The 19,019-nt window shown below is 38.9% G+C and overlaps 1 protein-coding gene across 3 annotated transcripts; it reads left to right on the forward strand.

The window, feature by feature from the left end:
- Positions 1-403: 403 nt before the first annotated feature.
- On the forward strand, positions 404-16,725 carry UBE2D1 (ubiquitin conjugating enzyme E2 D1). 3 transcript variants are annotated; one of them, XM_027692945.1, is made up of 8 exons: positions 427-485; positions 8,443-8,506; positions 8,603-8,634; positions 10,775-10,892; positions 11,313-11,390; positions 11,650-11,755; positions 13,893-13,986; positions 15,853-16,725. In XM_027692945.1, exons 4-8 carry the CDS (start codon positions 10,842-10,844, stop codon positions 15,896-15,898), a joined length of 375 nt encoding a protein of 124 aa, XP_027548746.1. In that variant the 5' UTR covers positions 427-485; positions 8,443-8,506; positions 8,603-8,634; positions 10,775-10,841; the 3' UTR covers positions 15,899-16,725. The 3 variants fall into 3 exon arrangements, with proteins under 3 accessions (XP_027548745.1, XP_027548746.1, XP_027548747.1); XM_027692946.1 differs by lacking the exon at positions 427-485 and adding an exon at positions 1,103-1,121; XM_027692944.1 differs by lacking the exon at positions 10,775-10,892 and having other exon boundaries at positions 404-485.
- The last annotated feature ends 2,294 nt before the right edge of the window (positions 16,726-19,019 follow it).

Genomic DNA, 19,019 nt, shown 5'->3' on the forward strand with positions numbered 1-19,019 from the left:
TATTGATGTGAGAATTACTAGTCTTTACTTTAAAAACTTATTATCGGAGTTCTGTACCTGATTAGGGACTTGCCAGTCTGGGAACTAGTTTATGGTTGGACTCGATCTTAGAGGTCTCTTCCAACCTTCATGATTCTATGACCTACTCAAAGTGAGAGCAATGTGAGAGCAATAATTCTGGTTACCCGCAGACCCCCGTTGTTCTCCCCCCGCACCCCGCAGCCCCGCGGGCGGGACGGGCCCGGCCGAGCCGCTCGCACCGCCGGCCGCTAGGGGGCGCGCACCGCTCTCCCCGCGGACTGCGCTTCCCGGCGCCCCCCGCGCTGGCCGGGGCTGCGCAGGCGCAGGCGGACACAAAGGGCTCGGCGAGAGCGCGCACGCCCCGCCCCTCCCCGGCCGCGCGCTCGCCCCGCCTCCCCCCGGCCGCGCGCTCCCGCCGCGCGCTCCCGCCCCGCGCTCCCATGGCGCTGAAGCGGATACAGAAAGTGAGTGGGGCCGAGCCGCGGGAGGTGGCGGCTCCCCGCCCTGGGGGAGCCCTCGGAACCGTCCCGTTGTTGCCGGGGGTTGGCGGCGGCGGCCGGGCAGGGCCGGGCCGGGCTCGGCTCGGCTCAGCGAGAGGCGTCGCGGCAGCTGCTGCCCCGCACTGTCTCCGCCGGGACCCGTCCTTCCCTGTCCGTCGCCGGCAGCCGGCGAGGGGGAGCGGGCGTGAGGCCTCTCGTCGGCCTCCTCAAAGGCCCCGCACCCCGAGTCGGTGCTTTACCCTGGCGTTCAGGGGCCGCCCGCGGTGCCCCGAGCGGGGGAGGCCGAGGCGGTGCTGAGGGGGTGCCCTCAGCAGAGGTGCGGGGATATCTCTCGCCCAGGCGCTGGGCTCCCTTTGTGCGCGCTTTGGTCAGCCCTGTGCCCAAGTTGTTTCCCAGGTTAGGCAGTGCTGTCAGCACAGTGTTTGCTATGACGTTGGAATGTATCTCAGCTGTAGTGGTTTGGGCTGATATTTTAAAATGGCCAGGTTCAAGCTGTGGAGCGAGTTCCTAGTTTCCTTTTGTTTTGCAAGGCCGAGCTGGTCGCTGTTCAGTGCAGACAAAAAGAGCACCGCGGGTGGCCAGCACAGGAGTGGAGTTAAGGTTAGTGCTGTGGCCGTGATAAAAGAATCCGTGGTGTTTGGTTGCTGTCGATGTGCCATGTTTAGTCGGCATTGGTGCTATCCTGGTTCTGTGACATTCCTCCAGTTTCTTGTTCAGGATTCCCTTTTGCTCCTGGAAGCCATTGGTATTGCAGAAGTAGGATTCTATAGTGACTGGTTAACCCCACAGCAAGCAGATTTAGGACACCCTACAGTAGGTACCAAGTCACTTGGATGGATTTCTACCAGAAGTTGGTAGTCATAACTCGAGCTACAAAGCTTACACCTTTACGGGTAGTGCAATTAAGGGAGATTTTTGTTACTTCCTGTCACTTGTTGAGAACGTTCCATTTGACCATTATATCAAATATTAATAAATAACTACAGTGATTTTCTCTAGCAGTAACTCTGTCATGCTTCTACTTATTATGGGAATGGTCTACCATTTGTTGCCATTTTAATTTCCTACCTCTGTTCTGAATACCATCTCTTTCCACTTCTTGTTCAGTTTCATTCTTCTGAGGTAAATAGACAAAAGACAGTCTGATAATCTGGTATTTTTGAGCTGGAGTGGTTGTTTGTGGCTTTCCATACGAGGTCCTGCTAGAATAGGATTGTTCTTCATACTTTTATGATGTTCCCTGTGTAATTTTTCTTTCTGCTTTAAAGACCTCCATATGATTTGGAAACCCACAATTTTCTTTAGTGTGGCGTTTAAGAACTTTGCATTTGATAGATGTTAAATTATGGTTAGACTGTTTATGAAAGTATCTTTCATCCTGTTAGCCTTATTAGATTCTGTTTCTACTCTTTCAAAATGAAGCAATGCTTTCCAACGTGCTGACTGCAAGGTAGTATGAGATTTCCTGGTTATGCAATAACTTCTGCACAAAACATGAAGAGATACCAGGTAAGGACCTCCCAGAAGAGTAGAGATTAAATTCAGAGCTAGTTACTGCTTACTTCTAGTTTGCTGCAGAATTGACTGCTGCTGGTTTTCTTTTTTTTTTTCATTAACTACCCTCATCACTCTCTGCTGCCTTTCCAGGGGAAGAAGAAAGTTCTACTAGAGGGATTTGGCCACCAGCCTGTCTCTGGAGCACTAGAAGAGGAGAGAGAGTGGCAAGGAAATAGGATTGTTTCAAATAGAAAGTTAAAATGAAGGGGAGACGTTCAAAAAGGCAAACTGTTTTGGTGTCCCTGTAATAAATAGAGCTTTCCTGAAAATCACGAAACTGGAAGTTTAATGCTAGATGAAATGTTGATCCTGTCTGACTTCCTGATGTTTCAGACTGGCTATAAAGGCTGATAGCTATGTTGTGTCCTAAGGGGTAGGAAGGGATAAGATCTGGAGTGGAGGAAATGCTGTAAGAACTTCATAGTTTCACAGAGTGCCTAGAGAAATTCTTTGGAGAACAAAGTGCTGTTAGAAAACAGTGGTGTTGCTTGGGAGCTTGTCAGTCTAGACATACTGTCTGAAGTTAAGCTTGGGTGGATTTAGGGTGGTGCAGAATTGTGATTTTGGTGGCAAGCCTGATTGTTTGTTCACAGTAATTTTAATAATTTATGTGTTCAGTATGATAACACCTACAGAGGAGGCAAAGCTGTAATATGCAGACATGTTAGTAAGCATATTTTTTCTCATACTGGTGGGGATTCTGATTTCTAAATCGTTTTGCCACTGGGATCTGTTTCTTTGCATCCTGCCATTGGTTGATCAGTCTTGAATGACTCCTCAAAGGAGGACAGCATATGGACTTAAGACTATACATTAGACATAGAATGACGTATTTCACTTGGGAACTTCCTTAAAAAGTGGGCAAGCTGATAACTGCACATGGAAGGATGTTGATCTTAGTCCTGCAGGTGGAAGAACAATGAGGACATGAAGCCTTGCTCTGCAGGCACAGCCATCAGTGCTGCCTCCATGACAAATTCATCTTGGACTTCCTCAGAGAAGCTTAGGTTGGGGGATTCTTACTCATCTTAAGCTGAGGAACCTGAGTTCATTTACCTTGTCAGTGCTTTGTTTTACCATTGCATTAGAGAGGCACTGTATTTCTACACTGTATTTCTACACTGTGCTGTGTGTGATGTAGAATAGATGTTCCTTGGAGCAGGAGTTGCTTCTCTGTAGTCTGTGACGCACCATTGAAAGAATAATGCATGGTTTTGTGGGCATTTTAAACTCCAGATGTTGCAAATGACGAAAACAAAACAAATTGTGTCGGCTTTAGTTGGGAAGGGGTATTGTGCAAAGAAGCCTTTATTCTTCCCACCTCTGGAAATTGAGACTCCATGGCTTTTGTGTGAGGTAGAAAATAATTCAGGCTGTCAGGTTATGCAAGTTAGTGTGTAGGGCTGTTCTGCCCATCTGTCTTATGCAGAGCCTTTTTTTGGGGGTTCCTGTTCTGAATTCTTTGTTCGTGCACCTAATTGTGCAGTTTGTTGTCCTGTCAGTTCCATATCACGGTTGAGGAGATTGTTTTCATCATAAGTCCTGTACCTGGGTACTCCTCCAGTGTTAATGGGCAGTTGATGTTGTGCTTGTTAATGCTCAGGCTGGCTTGCAATACTTACAAAACAAGTACATATGTACTTTTGTAACAGGCATAAAAAAATTGGATTTAAGGAGAGTTTGGAAGAGATTTAGAAGCGATAGATTTGAAGACTGGTTTAAAAATAGCTGTTGTTTTATCGTATTGGTACATACTGCTTGATTGTTTTTCTCCTACAACTCAGTAAGAACAGAAGCATTCAAACATTTAGTTAAATATATCTGCTTCAAAGTGTGTTTCATAGATGTGTAGGCTAACAGGACATATGGACTTGAAAATTGATGTTGAAAATACCTTTTGCTATTGTAAATTGACTCAAAATTTATTGATATTTGTGGTTTAGATTTTTATTTTAAACATGCTGGTTTTAGATGGTAATAAGCATACTGAGACAACTTTTTTGGCTGTAACATAACGTGTTTTAATTTGCTTTCAAAATATCAGCTGTGATATCACAGCAACATTGTTTTTTGCATGTATGGAAATAGAATATGTACTTTATTACTGACTAACAATTATATCAATAAATGTTCTGATAAATATGTGCTCTACATTTACCAAATTTATGAAGAACAGAGAATTCTTTAAGTAGTCTTAAGTGTGACCACTGTGGAGCTTTTTGTGGAACAGATGGTTCCAAGCAGTGGTGTATGCATGGAGTTGGTAGGAAATGAGTCTGTGGTCTACAGTGCATTTTGTGCAAGAAATGAAGAACATAGCTGACAAAGATAAACCTCTGTATTTTAAATAATGGTGTGGCAAAAGGTTCTGGTTGTGGTTTTGTGTTGATTAGAGAATGAAAATAGCTTTTAGTGATGCTGTGTGCAGTTTATTTTGGGCTTCTGATAATCTGCAGTCTTTTTTCTGATTATTTTAAACTGAAAAAAAAGACACTTCTAGGGGGTTTTTTTGTTGTTTTTGCTACTCATGCTCATAGTCACTGAGTATCCCTGAGTACTATGTGGAAAAGATTTATCTCCTTGTTACCAAAGTATCCTTTACAATGTTGTTCTAGTAGCTTTTTGGGAGAGAAGCCTGGCTGCTAATCAAGAATGTCAGTGTTAAATTGCCCTTGCAGTCTTCAACTTTATACTTTTATGAAATACATCCTGTATTATTCTTTGACCATGAATATTAGTCTGCACAGTCAGAAATGTCTCCAGCATTTATAGCATACTGTAGCTTGTGTTTCACAGCTGCTAAACTTGAATCTTAAATTTTTGTCTCATGCTGCTACAGGGGTGTTTTGGAGTGTGTGTGGTGCAAGGAAAGGTGATAATTTGGAAGCTTTGTGGTGTCCATCTCCAGGAGTATTCTAGTCAATAGTATTCTATTCTACCGTGTACTATTTTGTATGTTTGAGAGGACTAGAAGACTTATTCCTTCAAGTTCCCAGCTTAGCTATTTTTCTCTGTATAGTTTATCCTGGCTGTTCTGGGACAGTGTAGTGAGTGTGTCTTAGAGCTCTTGACAGATGCTTTTATGCTGTGATACTCACCAGTGTTTGAAATAACTGATACTTCTGATGCATCTCCTGCAGGCAGAATTTAGGGTTTGTGTATTCTGATAAAACATGTTGCACCAGTGTACACTGTAATTCACTTTCTCTTCTGAAAGTGAATCTGCACTGCTTTGAGCTATAGATCCCGTTTGTTAGTGTGTACATCAAAGTCTTGCACCAGCATTTTCTATACTAGTGCCTAAAAATATTCATGTAGACCAGGCCTTGAAGTGACAAGACCTGCATCATGCAGCTACATGATGATAATCCATAAAGTATGGACAAAGCTGCTCTAAGCAATTAACTTAAAATTACAGGGGGATCTCTAGTGTTGACTGTGTAGTGCCTCCCATGAAGTTCTCTTGCCTTTCTTGGTGAGGTTTCAGCACATTAAGCTTTGTAAACCTTCAGCCTTGTCCCTTGACAAAACAAAGTTTTGGTGTTCTTGTGAAGAGCATTTTTGAGACATTGAATAAAAGAATTCCCTATACAAATAATTCTTTTGTGAATATGTGAAGTTGTGAAGCAGTTTTTTACATCTACTTTAGAGAGTCCACACACTTGTTCTGCAGTGTTCAATTCTGGGCACTGACAAGTCAGTTTGATTCAGGGGCATTCTGTCTCCTTGCATCATTTCAAAAGGCGTAGGGAAGCTTGAAGCCTAAATCTTAGATGATTTTGATTTGATTCTGAAGCTTAAACAGCATTATTAACAATATAAAGCCGAGTAGTTATTTTTTATCACAGCTTGATCTGGAATTTCTGAATGTAAGGATTCAAACTCTTCATATGGTCCATTGCAATTTGCAAATTTGATCATATTACCACTTGTATTTTTAAACCACATTAGCTTCAGTATGTAATTTCATATGGTTGCAAAATAAGGCTTGAATTTGCACTATGAAGGTTTTGAACTTTGCTCTGGCTTTGCTTCCTAGCTGCAGAAGGTCTCTGAATGTATTTGTGAACATTGCTCTCATTTAGTGAAGTTGGTTGAAGAGACTTTTCTTCATTGTTATTAGGAAACGTTAATAACAGGAGTTGATAGTTCTAGGTCTCATCAAGGTATGATTAAAAATGGGTTTTTTTTATCATGAACAAATTTCAGTGCCTTTAGCCTGAACAAATTGAAAGTGTATGCCAGAGAAGCCTTCCCCAGTTCTGCCAATTCTGAAGTACACATGTATATCTGAAAGAAAACCAATTTGTGTAGGTTTGGAGGTATGTAAAGATCTCAAGGAAAACATTTAGCAAATGAGAGTGCTGTTACAGACTTGGGACTCTAAAATTAAAAGTACTTGCCTGGATGTTTGCATCTGTGTAGAGAATGTTTGCATATACTTTAGAGACTTTCTGATGACTTTAAGCTACATATTTTTCCCCATCATTGCCTTGAATCTAGTGTTCAACAATGACCATTATAAAATGCATGGTTTGTAGTCTGAGTTCTCTGTTTTGGCTGACAGTTCCGTGTAGCTGTTTGATTTTTTTTTTAATTTATTTTTTTACCTTTTTTTTTTTTAGTGCGTATGCAAGACTTCATCTTCTCTTGTTAGGTTATATCTTGAGTTGCAAATTAGAGAAGACAGTGGCTGCAACAGCTCTGCTGCTGGTCGTGTTTGTGACCACTCTGGTGACTGCTGGAAACTTGACACTGGTTGACTCCTGTGTGTCCTGGCAGTGGCTTGGCTTTGCACAGGTGGCTGGTTCTCTGGATCACTCCTAAACGAAATTTGAATCCTCCGATTAAAACGGGAACTGCACCTTTTTCTACTGCCTTTATTAGTTAAAGTTTAGCCCAGAGTGTTGTTTCTTGACCAACATACAGTTTCACCAAGAGAATAAAGTGCAAACAAGTAATGCTAGTTGGCAACCTGAGCTATTTCAGTATATGAAAGTGTCTCTCTTGTTTTAAATTACAAAGATTGTGAGAAGTGACTTCAGAGATGTAGTAAGATATGGTGCAGTGCCTTTCTTTGAATTCATGGCCTAGAGTGGACTTGTAAAGTCTGGCTGAATTTAGGTGCCAGATGCATGGCAGATTGAGTTAAAATATTTACCTATGTAAAAATAGATCACAGCAGTTGAGAAGTGCAGATTTTTAACGCTTCAAATTGTTTGTAAGGTCCGATCACACTAAATACACAAATTCTACACTTGAGTTAAACTTAGTTTCAATTTAAACCTTGATTTTGGAAGTAGTTGCCTTGACTAATGTTTTTTGAGTAGGACTTGTTACTCCTTAAAGTAAATTCGAGGTATTTGCAGGCCTGCTTATGTCCATTGTTGACTTAAATGCATATGTTTTGAGTAATGAATTGAATTACTTACAAACACTGATTTAGCACGTATCTTTTAACTTATTTCAAAGGAAGTATTTACACGTAGTCATTAAGTTACCCCAGCACAATTCCTATCAGCCTAGAATTGGAAAAAGTTGTTCATCCTTAGTACAGTGAAAGTTCAGACATCAAAAGTAGTATATTGAATTAAACAAGGAAAAGGAACTAACATTAATGCATGGCTTGTTTTCTGTTTGATATTAGCAATGATAGATGAAAAACTGAGCTGGTTTTGTGTAATCAAATAATAATTTTAAATTATTAGACCACTAATAATTTAGTCCATTGTGTGGACTCCTGCTAGAAAAATAAATCACAAAAGCTTCTGTGAGTGCTTAAGTTTCAAATTCCTTTTGGGGTGTTTTAGTAGTCATTTAAAAAAAAAAAGGCATTCAGGGAATTAAATCAAGGTATAATAAAAATGGTGTAAGAACTAATATTTTTCCTTTAGTTTCTAGTTTAGTTAGGAACCTTTATGTTATATTCATATATCATCTCCAGGCAGGTTTAGCTAATGTACATAGACTAGGCCAATGCAGAAACTTTTGTAAAATCAAAAGATAATGGAATAATCCAATTAGCACATAACTCTAAATTAAACAGTGAATTTTCAGACAAATTAAGAAATCCTTTTCTTTTTTTTCCTGTCTACTTAAGTATATTCTCCTTACTATGAGCCTAGTTGCAACTCTTAAATGCTTTCAGATATTAATTTCTAGCACAGTATTAGCTGCAGACCATCTGACAAAAAAACTTTTTCAGTCCCAACGTGCATTTCAAGTGTTGATTGTCGTATCAAAATACCACAAGAAAAACCTCACAGGTTTAATAAAATTGGTTTGTGTTCTTACTTTTGAAGGGATGCTGCCAAGTGTGTGTATTTTCACACAGGTGTCTTTCAAATTTTCGTGTTTCTTACAGGAACTAAGTGACCTGCAGCGTGACCCACCAGCCCACTGTTCTGCTGGACCTGTTGGAGATGACTGTAAGCTCTTCATAGTACATAGTCAGATTTTTTACCTTTTTTTCAGTTATGAAAAAACTTGGAAAATCTCTAATTTTTTATCTTTTTTACTTTCAGTGTTTCATTGGCAAGCAACTATTATGGGACCTGTAAGTATATAATTTGTGCCCCTTAGAATGTAAGACCTTGCTTCTCTTTTTGTTATGGAAGAATTTAGTTGGGTTTCTATAAATATAGCAGTTCCATTCAGCTGTTCTGTGTATAGATTGAAGATTTAGGGTGATGTTGTTCAGAGTAGTCTGGTACTAGTTGCTTTCTGTAACTTCAAAAATCCGTGCTGTGGTGTTTGATTTGGTAGGGGGGCCTACAAAGAGCTGGCTTTTCAAAGATGATCAGATCAATTCTGGAAGATTCATCCATCTGAAAGGACAAAGAGTAGATGAAATCCAGTATTAAAGCTGGTAACTGTAAACAAGAGTGGAGTTGCACAGGGTGATTTTGGGGCTTTTAGACGGAGCTTATTTTATTTGATGGCTGTGATGTGGCTCTGGCAAAAGCAGATGACTTTTGCAAATTACAGGCCAGCAGTTTGGGGTGCTTTTGCTGGTTTCTGTGTGAGAAAGGTGCTTTCCTTGGGTTGAGGGAGCTCTGTAAAGACCCTAATTATGACCCTTGTTAAGGAAATGACATAAGAAAGGACAATAAAACTTAAAACCAGAAAGTTTTAAAGGAAAACTGAAAAGAATTTTAGCAAAAATAAGAACAAAGAACAACATGATCGGATGGAAGGTGTGTTTATTAATATCCTGGTAAGGAATTTGTATTCCTAGTGTTTTCCTTTTAGACGTACTAATTTGGAAAGACACGTCTCTACTTCAGACACTGAGCTGAGTTACTGTGCGAGGTGAAATTTTGAGATAATACTTAATCCATTAAGATGCAGCATTGCATGCTGTAGAAAAGTTGAATTGTGTCTCCTTTAAGACTATTTCTTCATTTTCAGCACAGCTGTTCTGAAGCAGTGAAAGATCAGTCACTAATTTGCCAGTGGTGCACTGGAATCTGTTGTCCAACTTGTCAGTGGCCCAGCAGCAACTGTTTTTCTGTACTGTACTAATGCTTTTGCTACTTTTCTTGACCAATCATGTTCTTTCACATACAAAATTCTTCTGACCCTTGCCATTTTGCACTGAGATAAAGGGTCAACAGCAAAGCAGCAGAGTTAATAATGCTTATGTGCTGATTGCCATCAGTAATGTCTGTCCTGAATAACTCTGATGACATGAGTGAGGGAAATACTAGAACATAAATTTTGGCTTAAATTCTATTTTCTTCTCCAGCTTGCAGTTTACCTTTCATATTCTGTAGTGGAAAGTATTCTTTTCTTTGCTTCAGGTTACTCAGATGTCTCTAGTTAAGGATAAGAATGAGCATCTCTTGCCAACCTTTCTCAGCCCTGTCTGCAGAGATACAGGAAGAGAATACCCCAGGATATTAATCCTTTATTGTGATAACAAAAGGAAATTAGGGATGTGCATCCTGTATGTTTCCTGATGGAAACATAGGACTCAAGCTTACCTTCAGAATTCGTTTCCTATGTGTGGAAGTAGGGTAACCTCTTCTGTCTGTGGATGTCATCAATTTGTTGTATATACCCTACTCATAAAACATAGTGTGACTTCACTTTGCCTTCTCTCTGACACTGAACTTGTCTCATCTTCAGCTTATTTTAACTTTGAAAAATCCATTTAGTATTCAAGCAAGCAGTCCTTTCAAACCTAATTGGAATTACTGTGGCAACCTCTTCTGATGTTACCTAATGCTGACTTAGTATGACTATATATAACCTGCCTTACATTGCAACACTGTCTGCACTTTAAGTGTGTAAGAAAACATGTCTTAGTGGACCATTTGTGGCTCTACCTCTTACAGTCATATAGTCATCTCTAAAACCATTAATTTCCAAGGTAAAGATTTTTAGAAACAGTCTGCCTTTGTTTCCATAAGAAAACCCCAAACCTCAATCTTCTGCAGCTTTCCTGAGACTGACTTCCTATGTTGCTGTTTTAAACTTACCATGTAATGAGAGTGGTTTTCTTCTTTCCCTTAATCAGAAGTGGCAGAACTGTTCTCTATCATTCAGCATCGAGACTTTTCCACTCATTTTTTTTTTGTTAATAAAAATGAGAGTTCTTCAACAGATGACTACAACTGAGTTATTTGTATTAGCTCTGTGCAACCTGGACGTAAACCTGTGCACATGTTTTCTAACAAAATGCATGTTCACAGATTTGTACAGGTCACAAAGATGTTGTGTGTTTTAAAACTCCCCGATGTCATCATGATGAACTGAATTATGTTGGAAAATCCTACTCTTTGCATCTGCAAAGAGAAACCACTTCTTAAGGTAAGTATATTTGTAGCTTAAGGATGGAGGAGGATCAGAACAGCTGTGGTCTTGCACAGCGACAGGATTTGGAGGACTTGCTTTGGTTTTTGTATTCCCCTCAGTGCAGTGAGTCTATTGCTCTGCAGATTTGTAGCTTCCCCAGTGGAACACTGCTCCCTCCTTTTCTCTGCCCAGAAGGGCAGTGCTCAGTAGCTGTTTTGTGCCTCTGCAGTAGCAGCCACGATTGGCTCTACTTTAGCTCTGCAGGTCAGTGGGAGGGTTCAATTCCCTCTGTGCCTTCCCAGTATATGGCCCATAGTGGGCTGTGTGCTGGGGAAAAAACAGATTTGCTTTGGAAGGTTATCTGCATTCAAAAGGGAAACTCTAAAATGGCTGAAATGCATTAATGTGTTTTATTTGTTCTGTTTTTTTCCCCAGCCTGATAGTGCATATCAAGGGGGTGTATTTTTTCTCACAGTACACTTTCCAACAGACTATCCTTTCAAACCACCAAAAGTAAGTCCTTTCTTTGAACTTATCACATATTTTTGGTCAAAACTTTGTTTCTGTGTCTTAGTTCTTTGAGGCTTAATTTTGGAAGTTAAAACCAGAAAGGTGAGCAATCCACATGTTCATTGTGGATGACAGATAAGACTGTAAAAAAATTGTGTTGGCAGATCCAGTATGACTGGAAAGGGAGGGATGATGTTAAGGATTCCAAATGTAATAAACATAATTTTATGTTAGTTGGTTTGGTTTTATTTTTTTATTACAGATTGCTTTTACAACAAAAATATATCACCCAAACATAAACAGTAATGGGAGTATTTGTCTTGATATCCTGAGATCACAATGGTCACCAGCTCTGACTGTATCTAAAGGTAAGCTCACTGATTTGATAATGCATTATGAAATTGCATTGCACTGCCATGGCATTTTTTTTGTGTATTATTGCACAGTGGGAACTCGTTTATCCTGCACATTTCAGAAAGGGCATTGGAATTCTTTTTATGATCCAAGATCTTGGAACAGCTTATTGGGAGTGTCACATTACAGAAAAATATGTGCATGGCAGAGAAATGTTCTAAAACAAGTTGAGTAAGGTAATAAATGTCCAATCAGCCTGAAATGCAACTTCTGTATTATAGCTGAGGAGAAACTGGTGAGCTGGGCTTCAAAGTCAAATGAATTTGGATGTAAATGGAAGACCCTGATAGTGACAAGTGTGGGCTTAGGTGATTGCCTGTGATGACTCTTTGGGTAGCCTGAGCACACTTGTGTGGGCTAAGGTCTTAATTACACTTTATTTTAAAATGAGATAAATTGTTCTGGTTTGCGTTCCTCTGTAAGATGAATATTTTAAAACGTAGCTCCTTTCAAAGTCATCAGTAAAAGATTTATTAAAGTATTCTTGTCCTGTAGTTAAACTTTCTCTAGTTAAACACTGTAAATTTTTGGAACATTGAATTAACAGTTCAGCAGTTCTTTTGTTGGAGGCATTTTGTGTCACTTCAAAAGCTGCTTAAAATGTGGGTGCTGTTGTTTTTTCTCATCCACCTTCAAAATGCTAAGGCACACTTAAGTCATATTACAGAATTTCTCACGTGACTCAAAAGGTTAAACAGTATCACATCTTGTCCTGTGCTTGGGAGCTCCCTAAGCTGTGTCTTTTTTTAGAACAGTGTCATTGCATTGGGTGTACAAGCAAAGAAAAAAAATGTTAGTCTTTGTCCAATGGAAATTGGTCTGTGCAAGTCCAGTTGCCATCCCTCCTTGGAAGAGCAACTTCTCCTGCACACAGCCTTGTGCAGTAATCTGACAAGCTGTATAAAATCTAGGTCTAATACTGTTTCCTGAAGTCATTGCTGAATATATGAGTTGCTCTTGTGTGTCCTTGGTATCAGCTTTTCACAGAAATTAGTCGTTTTGTAGATAGGCAAAAATTTTCTTGTTTCTAATTATTTAGCAAATGAAAGTTGGCGTTTAGGTTTCACACTTGGTGCCTACAATTGAAAACTCTCAGTTTTTAGATCTTCAGCACCTTTCTGTCTTGTTTATAAAACAGAGCAGTCTGCTAGTCTCATGTTCTGATGTGACGTGCCTTTAACCTGCTTGCATGTTATATATTTTATTAACTGAAAATTAATATTTTATAAACTGAAAATTTCAGTGACTCATGGAAGTTTCTCCTTTCTAGTCCTTGTTTTACTGAATCAAAGGTTTAAAACATACTGATAACACCTCTGATTGGTGTGACTGTGTATTCTAACCTGATTTTCTAATATTACTGGCACTTAATAAATATGTCAGTATTGAAGTGGCTGAACTTGCTACTGCTGAAAATAGGTGTGGGCTCTTGGGTAACAAGACAAAGCAGGGGGGGAAAAAAGATATTCTACAGCAGGTTCTTATGGTAGCATTAAGTTCCCTTTTATAACATATTTACAGTGGTTTAACTGTGTACTCTTGTATGCTTTTAGTTCTGAGTATAAAAATAGAAATTTCCTGAAAAAAAATCAAACCTCCTTGGTTCAATACCAGGAAGTGAATATGGAATTGTAAGTGAATACCTGCACATAATGCTGATGAAGCATTTTCTCAAAATGGAAGTCATGCTTGGGTAAAGTATTCATATGATTGAGAGAACAACTGTCAGCACAGCACATATAGAGTACTGCATGACAATGTCATATTAACAATATTAGTTATCTTAAATAATTGCAGATTAAATGCTTAGTTTGAACAAATATTTATATGTAACTGTGCAGTCTGTAGTTTGTTTAATGTTCATAGGTTAAAAAAAAATTCTTTAGGCTCGTATCAGGTGTTGTTTACTTAGGCCATAAAAAAATGATGCTGTATAAACATTTCTGAACAGAACTGCTGTATGACAGCTTAATACTAATATGCATTCTTTTTCCAATCTTCCACCACTTTCCTTCAGTGTACTGGCATATATTCATGTATTATAGGAATAAAGCAAACTAACTTTTTTAATCTAGTGTCTCTTTTATTTAGTTTTATTGTCCATATGCTCCTTACTTTGTGATCCTAATCCAGATGATCCTTTAGTACCAGATATTGCACAGATCTACAAGTCAGACAAGGAAAAGTGAGTATAACGTGTATATATAATTGTGTGTGTGGTACTTGCAGATGGTTACCTGCTAAGCGCCTTCTATCTTAACTTTAGCAATACTCTTTTCATAGATTTCTACAGGATTAGGATTAGATTTTCAAATCTTGAAAATAGCTATGGCAAGTAGAAAACTGTAGGTATTGTGTATGCCTACATAGGTGTTGCTGGGTACCTAATTTTTTGTACTTAGTTACATAAAACCATCACACTTCTGTGTCTCATCTTATATTCACTGCTTGAAAAAACATTTCCCAAACATGAGTTATCTCTTGCTACTGCAATCCTCTGTTTGTAAAACCTGTACAGAAGAATTTTTGACTTTTTGGTTAACTGAGTTTTTTGGTACCTATTTTTTGTATTGTATTCAGTATTGAGCCACTGAAGACCTCTTGCAGTGTTATGCTGGTGGCCTGTGGCTCATCACATGTCACAGCTTCAGGAAGATTTGAGTATTGTTTTTACCTTGAGCAGTGGATAAAAAAAGGAGTGATGTAGAAGTTACATGGAAGTCTGTGGTCTAGTATTTCTCTCCCTAGAGTAAGAATTATTAAAATGGCCTCTTTCTGGCAGTCTGGCACAGTCAAATCATGTAACTCACTTTTGGACCACTTGAACTCTGCAGCTTGTTCTGCAAAGCAGACAGTGTTCAAATTGAGGATGTTATCAGAGGGGAAGTTATGAACTCTCGAAGGTCGTTTATCTTTGGGACTGCTAATCAGCTTCATGCCAGAAGGAAAAGACTTAAAATCTAGTAAAAAATGCTTTTCAGAAAATTTTCCTTTCAAGTTCTGAAATGATGATGGCAGGGCAGAAGGGAGAATAAATTGAGCATCAGCTTCTCCCCATTTGTGTCTCAACTTTTGTCCACCTACCTACTTACTAGTGGTTTCAGCTATTGTGCCTCCTGTTTGTGAAGGTGTTTTCTCTCCAAAACTCAAAATTTAATCATTGCTAGAGAAAGTGAGAAAATGTATCTTGAGAAAAATGTCTTGACTATAGCTTTATCTTCTTCTGCTGATCACCTATTAAATTATTTTTATCTCATCTTGAATTTAGGAAATTAATTATATGGCTGGTTACCCCATAGCATTTATCTGAATATTTCAGTATAAGTAAAGATCCTAAGACTTGTATGGTAGCATATTTTTAAGAAGAAAACCAGTTAGTTCATGAGTTGTTATACTGATCTTAAGAAACAGATTTAAAATTTTGTCAGCATTTTTCTCTGATGACCCAGAAGAAAGTGAATCTAGTCTGAAAAGCAGAATGTAGCAAACATAAAGATCAGAGGGGAAGTTATGAACTCTCTAAGGTCATTTATCTTTGGGATTGCTAATCAGCTTCATGCCAGAAGGAAAAGACTTAAAATCTAGTAAAAAATGCTTTTCAGAAAATTTTCCTTTCAAGTTCTGCAATGATGATGGCAGGGCAGAAGGCAGAATAAAACTCCAGTTAATTTTACTGAATTTTATGCAACTAAAATGCGTGGACTTTGTCAGACTGTTAATAACATTTGCATCTAGAAGTAATTAACAACAATTTCCTGTTAAGGTACAAATAAGGGAACCGGCTGTGAAACGCAAATTAAGTAGGCACAATGATGTGCATTTTAATGCAAACCTGTGAGATTGGTTTTGAGTCTGAACAGCTGTAATAGGTAACCTTAGAAAGTGAACAGACAGTGGGTATATTTTTTTTGGCTCTTAGACTATTTTAACTTCTTCGACTCAGTGCTCAGAGGTGAAAAGCTCAATAACACCTGTATTAAGTAAATATGTGGCCATTGTCAATGTCTCACTAACAGCTCTTCACTGTAATGCCTTCTTTCTGCACATACAGATACAACAGACATGCAAGAGAGTGGACTCAGAAATATGCAATGTAAACTTGTGAAGACTTTTTCATATACCACAGAGTACTGTAAATTCTAGGCTTTTTTCAAAATTAGAAGGAAATGGAGCACAATTTATGGTTTTGATGTAACGTGACTCCCCTTGAATTTTTTTTCACCCACGTAAGTGTGTTTCTGGAGCAAGGGAGAATAAACTTCCAAAAATAACCTTATGACTGTGATGAGAATATTTATCCTCTTTGTATGCTTTGCAGAAGACATTTATTATGGTTTTTAAGAGTTGGACGTCTGCATCTTCAGACTACAAGATCTGTAATGCAGTTGTAAAGCAACCGAATTATTTTTGCTGGGAAAAGTAGCTGGTTTTATGTGATAAATACTGTATGTTTGTCATTGAAGTATGTTGTTGTTTCATAAGTGTATTCAAATTTCTTTTTGTTAGTTCACTTAATAATTTGTATTTTTTTACTGTATAGACTAAATATTTTATTTACAATGTCAGTAATTTCATTTTAGACTTACTTGTGTGTGCACAGTATTGACAAGATACAACTGCTAGTAATGAAAATAATTGGAGTATCCCACCCATTAGGATATTCTAAAGACTGACTGCAGATTTCTTAAAACCTAAAATGATCTTTGCACTGTAATTCTTTGTATGCTGATTATGGAGAAACACTTCGTTTTGATTCTGTTGCATACTTAATTTTATTGCAATGAGAACTAATTGCACTGCTATGTAGAGAGATATGTAACCATTTTGTTGCTATTCACAACTGATTTTTGACGTAACACTATCATAGATCTTTTACAAATCCAAATGTAGCCTTTTCCATATAAATAAAATGCATTTTCTACTACTTTTCTTGGAGGTTGTTTTTTTTTTATTTTAACTCACGGGTATCTTTAAAGTACTTGTTCTAACATTACAGAATCACCAATAGTATATGTGCATGTGTCTTGTAAAGAGAAGGACAAATAAAGCTACGCATCATCTACTACTTAGAACTGGGTTGCAATTAATTTTTATGCTACCTTTAGCCTAATTTAGCATGCTATGCCCATTGCTGAATATAGGATTTCAAGTAGTTTAAGGCCATTTTACACCTGTATTCATCTATGGAGGAGATAACCACAAGTGTCTCAACATCAGCCACTTAGTTAAGGTGATGTATTTGCAATATCAGAACGTTACAGTAAACTCCTCACACTTAAAGGTAACTTTTCCATTAACTGGCACTTCAGTTGCTTCAGAGTATGCATGTGGAAAACCAGTAGTGCTGGAGAGGGGCAATTTGTTCTTAAAAGGTAGATTAGAAGCAGAAAAACTCTGATTTCCTACTGTGCATTCTTCTTGGTTATCTGAAAATAAAAATGGGTGACTAAATGTTTTTCTCTGTACCTCGCACATGAAAGAAAACTGACTTCCAGTTGGGAAATTTGTCAACATAAAATATATATTTTTAAGATGAGAGATATATTTGATTTGGGGTTTTTTTATTATTCTAATATATGCTAAATTGGAATTTAGGGTATGAGTGGTAAGCGTGCACAGTAGGAGCTTTTTTCCCTACCAGTGGAATATTAATTTTTGTGTTTGCCAATTTACTGACCTAAAGGGTCACATATGGGAAAATGTAATTTCTGTGCTACAGTTTTATCTATGATGTAATGATATTTGAAACAACAGATTGGTCGAGAGTGGCTCTATTCATCTTAAAATATCCCCGTTCAGTTTGCAAACTGAAAAAATGGATTTTTTTGTTACAAAGTGCTTCATTATATGTGAACCAGGACAACGTAGCTAGGAAGGCAAAGCCATCATTTACACTTCTTCTCAAATGATGGTAAAAAACTTTGACCATCACAATGTGTTCCCAGAGCTTTTATTTTTTCTAGATCAGTAGTAATCTGTGTGTATTAGAAGTCATTTAAATGTTTGCAATACCTGTACTGACCTGTATGAAAATTGGAAGTTTGTATTGTATTTCGAGATACTCACTTTCTTTTGGTTTGTCAGTTTGTGTTAGGGGTGGTTTGAAAACATTTTTACTTTAACTGCTAATGTTTCTGATGTGTGCAACGCACCCGAGAATGACTTTGCATCATGGTATGAAACCAGCAGAAGGATGTGAAACCCAACACCCATGTGGTAAGGCATGTTAGGCATATGTAGATACTAAAAAAGGAATGTCTTAGCTTCACACCTCTAAAACAGCATCATCATAAGTCATCATAAGGATGCTTATGATCCTTGTAGCAGTTCAGCCTTACTGCTTTTGGAATTATAGGAATGAAATTATAAATACATTATTCAAAACTTCACTTGTTCAGTGAGGTTGTTGGGTTTCATCATCATGGCCAGGCTTCGCGAACGAAGATTTGGGAAGGGCTCTACCCACGTTTGTTGCAAGCGTGTTGGTGGCTAAAAAGGCCAATACGAGATAGGCACGTCCAGTTGCAAAAGGCACAGCAGAAAGACTCCTTAGGTGGTACATTCTGCAGGGCACGATTCTTTCTGCGTTGTCTTTTCTCCTCAGGAGTGATCCTGGTGCTTTCTCAAAGGCATCAGCAGCGTTATAGATGGTGTGTGTCCAGACCTCCAGATTGGAGACCAGAGTAGACCAGTTATGTTGGTCAATATGGCCAAGGCTGAGATGTTGTTTCAGGGAGTCCTTGTATCTTCTCTTCGGGGCTCCTCTCTTGCGGCAGCCAGTGGCAAGTTCACCATAAAGCAAGATCTTAATCTGGAGATAAACATCACTACTGCTCCTTCAGAACTCCGTTAATGCTTTTTATAGAAACGCTCTTTTAAGGCAGTAGGGGGTGCAGGGAATTAGAGCTGAAACATTACTCCACTCTGTGTTGTTTACTGTGATGGAAAAGAAAATAACTTTCCCCCGAGAACTGGTTGGTGCTGTGGTGCGTTTTTAGACACAGCTGTACCCAAAACCTTGCCATTAAGAGGAAACCAGTGAAACCGTGCGGATCTTGGCCACAGGTCATCAGCTGAATTAATTAATTAGCGCGTAGTCGGACTCTGTATTTTAGTTTCCTGCGTGCGCGCCCCCCCTGCAGGGCCGGGCACAGCCCCGTCCCCGCCGCCCGCGCTCACGGTCACCTTGTGCGGCCGCCGCGGCCCCGCCCCTGCCCT

The sequence above is a fragment of the Neopelma chrysocephalum genome, unplaced genomic scaffold, assembly GCF_003984885.1.
Source record: "Neopelma chrysocephalum unplaced genomic scaffold, ASM398488v2 Primary Assembly neopelma1_89, whole genome shotgun sequence".
Classification (NCBI taxonomy): Eukaryota; Metazoa; Chordata; class Aves; order Passeriformes; family Pipridae; genus Neopelma; species Neopelma chrysocephalum.